Genomic DNA, 7335 nt, shown 5'->3' with positions numbered 1-7335 from the left:
CATTAAATTCCAGTGAAATATATTTATGTTTGTGGTTGTAATGTGACAAAATATGGAAAAGTTCAAGGGGTATGAATACTTTTGCAAACCACTGTATCTGTGATTGATTATTGAATTCTTCCTATTTTAGACCACTCAGCAGTTTTATTTGATATCACTATTTCTTCTTCTCAGGCCCGTAGTAATGCCAACACACCTTAGGTCTTCTTGCTGTATATGTCCTGATGTACTGTTCAAAATTAATTCCGKCTACATGATGTGTTAGACCCTATTTTTTCATAGGACCTTTGTGTGGATTCGTTGACCTTGGATTTAAACAACGCACTTTTTAAACTATTGGACTCTGTTGCCCCCGTAAAGGCCTTCAAAGCCCCCAAAAAGAATCCTAGGCCCTGGCTCAGTGAGGACCTCAGGAACTTAAAGAGAAACTGCAGAAAAGCTGAGCGTCATTGGTGACATTTTAGACTAGAAGTATTTCTGCAGGCTTGGAAAGACATTTTATTTTCCTTTCAATCATCAATGTCTTCAGCTAAAGCAACTTATTTCTCTGATTTAATCTCAAACAATAAGTCCAACCCAAAACTGTTATTTAATACTGTGTCTCAACTCACTGAGAACAAATGAACTACTTGTAGCTCAAATCTGACAGTTAGTGACCTTTTAATATTTTTCAGTGACAGAGCTGAAATAATAAGAAACAGGATCAATCAATCCTCTGATTGCTCATTCGACTTCTCTGCGTTGCTGCCTACTACAACTGCACAAGGGTTCTCTCAGTTTGAGATTGTCTCTCTGTCTGGACTAACCAATGTTGTTTATGTAGCTCAAAGTACAAACTGCTCCTTGGACATATTGCCTGCCTGGGCTATTAAGGAACTTTGGTTAGTCCTAGGTCCTTACATCTTTTCTACTGGTGTTTTCCCTGCCTGTTTTAAAGCAGCGATTGTAACACCAATCTTGAAGAAGCCKGAACTGGATGTTGACCTGGCTGCTAACTATAGACCCATCTCCCAACTATCATTCCTGCCTAAAGTTTTTGAAAAAAATTGTTTCTCAGCATCTTATTGCTTACCTGTCAACAAATAACTTCTTTGAATTATTTCAGTCTGCTTTTAGAACTAACCACTCTACTGAAACAGCTCTCACCAAAGTGGTCAATGATTTATTGGCAAATGCTGACATTGATAGTCCCTCAGCACTATTGCTGCTTGACCTTAGTGCTGCATTTGACACAGTAGACCACTGCAATTGACGCAGTAGACCACTGCATTTGACACAGTAGACCACTGCATTTTGTTGGACAGACTTGAACTTTCAATTGGATTCAATGAAAAAGTACTCTCATGGTTGAGATCATATCTGTCTGGAAGATCACAGAGGGTTAGTTTTAAAAATGAGCTCTCTGAGATAAATAATGTGGGCTATGTGGTCCCACAAGGGTCTATGCTTGGCCCCCTGCTATTCTCTCTCTACCTTCTGCCTCTTGGTCTTCTTTTGTGTCATTTTAATGTGGCCTTTCTTTGTTACGCTGATGATTTGCAACTTTATATGCCTTTTTCACTTGGAACCTGCACCGATCTATCCAACCTTACAACCTGCTTAACCACTATTAGGGGTTGGCTAYCAACTAATTTCTTACTCCTTAATGCTGATAAGACAGATTTTATGGTTGTTGGACCTTCAAAGCTTCACCACTTGTTCCAAAATCTTAGTTTAAATACTGATGGTCATAACATCAGATGCAGGGAAAAGGTCAAGAACTTGGGTGTGCTGTTTGACCCTACACTCTCCTTTGAATCTCATCTAAAGGAGGTAACAAAGATTGCTTTTTATCATCTCAGGAATATTGCAAAAATCAGACACACACTCTCATTTGAAAATGCAGAGGTCCTCATCCACGCTTTTGTGTCAGCACGTATTGATTACTGCAATGCTCTTCCCTCTGGACTTCCAAAGAGAAGATGGCTCAGAATGCAGCTGCTCGTATCCTAACTAAAACAAGGAAATAGGATCATATCACTCCGATGCTGTCATCTCTCCACTGGCTGCCCTGCAATGTTCGTGCAGATATCAAAGTGCTGCTTCTCACCTATAAGGCCTTACATGGCCTAGCGCCTCCCTACCTTTCAGACCTTCTCCACCCTCACATTACATCTCCTGCTCTCCTATCTCAGGGCACTGGTCTGTTGGTAATCCCTAAGGTCAGACGCAAAACTATCGGAGGTCATGCTTTTTTCTTTCGTGCACCTTTATTGTGGAATGATCTCCCTCAAGACATCAGGCTGGTCTGCTCAGTGGAAGTTTTTAAAGCTAAAGACCCACCTTTGCACTTTGTCTTGTGCCTTAAATTTTACATTATTTTATCTTTTTCCCCCAATGTTTTACTTGCATTTACAACTTCTTTTAGATTGATTTTTACCTTTTTAAACTTGTTCAGCACTTTGTTGAAAACGCTTTATAAATAAAGTTATTATTACTATTATTTTTCCTGTATAAACTAGAGATGCAAGTCATCAATTAATGAATTAATCTGAAGTTGATTTAACTTATAGATTGACTAACAATTAATTGATAAGCAGCCATTTTCTTTAAAACCAGAGTTTTCTCTTGAATTAAGAGGGTCTTTTCATAACATGAAGGATTTTTTTTTTATAATTGCTGAATAAAAAACAGAAGCACATCATAAATATTTTAACAATTTATTTTGCCAGCTGTATTAAATACTGACTGAAAAAAAGTGTATTTCTCCTACATGAATAAACTTGGTTATAGCTATAAAACATAACAGAAATTTAACAGGCTGCTAAATGAGGAAAACAGAAGAAAATAATAAAATATGATTTTTAGATGTAAAACCTTAATAATTTATTATTATAATTAGAATTTATAATTTTTCTCTGATTCTTTACTTTTTGCTGCCTTCTTTTTGGTTCTGTCTGTCTGAAATGGTGATCTATGGCCCAGTATGCGGTTCTGAAGCACAACAAATCGATAATGAAATTTGTTGCCAAAGCTTTAATAATCGTTTTTTATCTAATTGTTGTTGCAGCCCTAGTAATGATGGAAACTACTAACGTGTTAAAACGACACAGATTGTGTCTAATTGCACATGGGCTCCTCTCCTGTCTGCTCTCACCTCCCTGGCTGCTGGTGGGAACGTTCATGGTGGCCAGGATGCTCTGCAGGTCCCTCAGCTGGATGGGCTGCGTGGGGTTGGCCGCCGCCGCCAGGGAGGGCGCCGCAGGGGTGGAGGGGGTGGTGGCCGTGGGGGAGGCAGGCAGGGGAGTGATGGGAGTGGTGGGAACTTGGGAGGAGCCGAGGCGGCTGGTGGCGGAGGTGGAGGTGGGCGTGACGGCGGTGGACGGGCTGAGAGGAGAGAGAGAACAGGAAGTGTGTTACTGACCACAGCGTGTTCAGAGTGTGTTCAGAGCATCTACATCCTGTAAGACTCAAAGTAATTCAGGATTTAAATAAATATATATTCCTCTTCTTCTTTCAGCTGTTCCCTCGCCACAGTGAGTCATCCTCACTCTAACTCCCTCCATGTCCTCCAACTGCACCCATACGTTCACTGCAGACAAATCAGATTTTTTCATGACCGTCTGAACATGACTGATCCAATTTTGTTCCAAATCCCACTCAGGTCTGTTCAGTATGTGGAAAATCAGATTTATATTTGATGTTTTTCAAAGTCACCTCAGCCACTCCAGTGTAACCTCGAGTCATGCAATTTAAATCTTGGATAGACGGTAGAAAAGATATGAAGTTGGCCTACGGTAGAGATTTACCCTCTACCGTCCTGTAGTCAGTTACATCATCGCACCTGTGTCAACAGGGCTGTGAGCGCAGAGACAACTGAGCAGGAGGAGTGTGAAATATTCTGAAAATAAATGAAGAATTATAGCATTTTAAAACACRTATAGAAAGAATAAATCCTCTAAATTTCCCCCTCCCRCTGTAGATTAGTTACATCGGTCCATCGTGTCGCGGGATCATTTCCTCCCTCCCTCCTGCTGCACGTCGCGCAGAGCGAAGCTTTAACAACCGTAGTTTTTTCACACCCAAGTTGTCGGAGAAAAAACGTTTTTTTTTATGTATTGTTACCCAGAGATGATAAAGAYGTGGACGTTCATTCAGCAGGGGCGGATCTACAGGGGGGCAAGGGGGGCAACTGCCTCCCCGTTATAGAACCTTGCCCCCCCAGCAGCAGCCCTACTTTTATGTTTCTAAAATATTTGTAATTACTAACTGTTTGTTAGTCCAAAATCCCATTACAAATATTAAAATAAATATTTATTTACCAAAAATATATAATTTTAAATATAATCTGAGGCCCCTGAAAACCTTAGCTACAGCCCTGCATCAAACACCGCCTGCTGCTCCGCAGGCGGAACATGTGAAACATTGACGAGGTGGTCTGTCTGCTGCAGAGTGGAGTCACTGAGCTTCCAACTTTCTGCAGTTAAATTAAGTTTCTCTAGATGATGTTTTAACACACTACAGTAAAGTTAAGTTTGCAGTGAATGAAATATCTGCTAAAGTGTCCAATGTTTATGGTGTAACGATGACAATGACTTAGCGTTAGCTTATTTTCATGGTTAGTTTTGTTTACAATAAGCACGGTAACAGTAAATGAACAGTTTAGATATAAAAATAAGGGTTCAGGTTTGCTTTTTAGGGGCTGCAGTTTCACTGATGCCTCTATTTGATATCATGGCAATCATGAGGCACAATTAAACCACATTACATTTGTATTGTCAGATCAAGAAAGTGAATAAGCTGCTATGGTAATGATATGATAATCTATGATAATAATGGGCTAATTAAAAAAAATCTCAATGCTTGCACATTGCAGACCAAAACAAAAAATAAATTTTAAAGTAGAGATATTGACAGTTATTAATTGATTTATTTTATTTTTTTTGCAAAAAGCAAGGGATGAGAAGGAAGAGACTGAGAGTTGAGAAAGGAAGACAGAGAGACCAGGAGGGTCACAGGTGAAGAAGCCCACTGAAAGTGCAACAGGTGAAAATGAGGAAAGTGACGCCAGCATAAATGGTGAAGAAGAGAAGATTTCAGAGTCAGAGAGAGAGAAAGAAGACAGGGCAGAGGAAACTGAAGGAGAGAAGGAAGCACAGAGTCAGAGAATCCAGCCTATATTCCAGCTGGACCACATGGTATGTAGTACAAATATATTAGATGTTTCAATGAATAACACATTATCTGTACAAGTCTATAGGTTTGTTATGGAATTAGACATTCCAGACTTAATAAATATAGTCAATTCATGTTCTAATTTTAGTTAACTAAAATAAAAATAAGTATGTGTGTGTATCAGTGGTCTGCCATCAGGGCCAGCAAAGCCTTCTTTGCTGGCCTAAACACAATCAGAATCACTTCATTATAGAATATTTTATATTTATTATAATAATTATTAATATTATTATTAGGATGTAATTATTTTTGAAACATCTGTTCTCTTCATTTCATAGTTTTTCTCCTGGCTGCGCAGCTTCCAGCAGCTTGTATTTATTTAGAGCTTTTATCTAATCATATTTTGATCTTCATCTGTTGCCAGGGTCCACAAATCTGCCTCAGGCCTTGGACACGTAACTGGCCTATTTTCTTATGAACTTGGCATGGCAAAAGGTAAACAGGAAGTGACATCAAAGGTGAACTCCTTTAAGAAAAATAACTCACTGGCTTTGTTTATTGAAACAATAATATTAATATTTGAACGCTGACTTTTTTTTTTTTGTTTCTGTCTGAGAGCGACTCAAACTAATCTGAAGAAACATCAGATTCCTCTCTGCAGTCTGGGCTGTTGAGCATTTTAACATAGCTCTGTTTGCAGACATTCCCCTTTGACATCACTTCCTGTTACTTCACATGCAAATATCTCAACAACTTTTCATCTCAGCAGCATGAAATTTATTTTGTCATATGTTCTCGGTGTTATCTTTCCAAAAATGCATTTGTGTTATTACATAAGTTTTGATGTCACAGACACTTTAAGATGCTGATACTCCTCACTGAGCTGGTGTGAATGTGATTTATTCAGACTCACGTTTCACACCTGACTAATGTTCGCTGTGTTCCTCCTCTCCACACCTGTGACACGTGCCCCGCTCTGCTCAGCAGCTGAATCTACAGTGCTCACCTGGTGGAGGAGTTGTTGACAGCAGGAACACTGCTGCTGCTGCTGCTGCTGCTGCTCCCCAACAGGTTGGCCAAACCAGGCCCAGCCAGAGCCCCCAGACCACCTGAGAGTCAGAGGGGCATCATTAATCTGACCTGAGGACAATCTGCCTTTGTGTGTTTTGATCCTGTTTGGATTTACGTACCGATCCCTCCCAGTCCAGTTGGCCCAATGAGCTGCATGAGCTGGTTGTGACTCATRTTACCCAGAAGGCTCTGCAGACCCCCCTCACCTTCACAGGTGGGCAGGAAGAGATGAGAGCTCAGATATTTAACAGGTTTCTTATGACAGAAATGTGAGCGTAAGCTACCTCCCAGCGCAGACAGGTCGTGTCCTCCACTGCCGCCGCTGCCGAGCGTGCCGGGCATGGGCGGGTTGTTCAGGTACTCGTTCACTTTACGGCAGAACTCATCGTCCTTATCGCTTTTTGGTTCCTGAGGTCAGAAAGCAAAACATTGTTTCAAGTTTAATTCATCATCAGTCTGTAAAATAAAGACTGTAAAAATACTATTAATACTACTGCTGTTTAGTTAAGCAAATTTGTGAAGATATATTTTAACACGGACGGAGCCATTTTATTTACACACAAAGCAGTCTGGGTAAATGATGACGTGCGAGACCCTTAGAGGGCTGCGCTTACACTCATAGAATCTGGAGTTACAATACGCAACCAACGGTCATCAGTGTGAGCGAGCTATATCCATCCTGAAGGTTAATCTTGGACAAAATCTGATGATCGACTCTTTTAAATGAAACCAGAGCGTTGACAGAGAGGAGAAGGTAGAAATGACTCAGCCTGTAACTGAAAATATGGATGGAGGACAACAGCTTGTTAGTTTGTCACGCTAGCGCTGAGCTAATAAGTCAATATAGCATTGGCGCTAAAGCTAACAGGCTAAGCTGAGGTTCTTCTTTCATGAAGCAGCTCTGTTGTCCTCCATCTATATTATCAGTTACAGACTGAGTCATTTCTACCTTCTCCTCTCTGTCAACGCTCTGGTTTCATTTAAAAGAGCCAATTGTCAGATATTGTTCAAGATTAACCTTCAGGGTGGATATAGCTCACTCACACTGAGGACCGTTGGTTACGTATTGTAACCCCAGATTCTATGAGTGTAAGCGCAGCCCTCTAAGGC

General features: G+C 40.5%; 1 protein-coding gene across 2 annotated transcripts in view; it reads right to left on the bottom strand.

The window, feature by feature from the left end:
• LOC106527711 (proteasomal ubiquitin receptor ADRM1) overlaps nucleotides 1-7335 on the bottom strand; it is a 34025-nt gene that overhangs the window by 14471 nt on the left and 12219 nt on the right. For both annotated transcript variants that reach the window (XM_014022693.1, XM_014022694.1), the window contains exons 4-7: nucleotides 6510-6633; nucleotides 6345-6431; nucleotides 6161-6263; nucleotides 3137-3366 (exon numbers count right to left, since the gene is read on the bottom strand). In XM_014022693.1, the coding sequence (XP_013878147.1) occupies nucleotides 3137-3366; nucleotides 6161-6263; nucleotides 6345-6431; nucleotides 6510-6633 (544 nt within the window). The remainder of the gene's footprint in view (nucleotides 1-3136; nucleotides 3367-6160; nucleotides 6264-6344; nucleotides 6432-6509; nucleotides 6634-7335) is intronic.

The sequence above is a fragment of the Austrofundulus limnaeus genome, unplaced genomic scaffold (genome assembly GCF_001266775.1).
Source record: "Austrofundulus limnaeus strain Quisiro unplaced genomic scaffold, Austrofundulus_limnaeus-1.0 Scaffold339, whole genome shotgun sequence".
Classification (NCBI taxonomy): Eukaryota; Metazoa; Chordata; class Actinopteri; order Cyprinodontiformes; family Rivulidae; genus Austrofundulus; species Austrofundulus limnaeus.
Note: the sequence above shows the minus strand (reverse complement) of the source record. Positions and strands in the feature narration are given on the sequence as shown.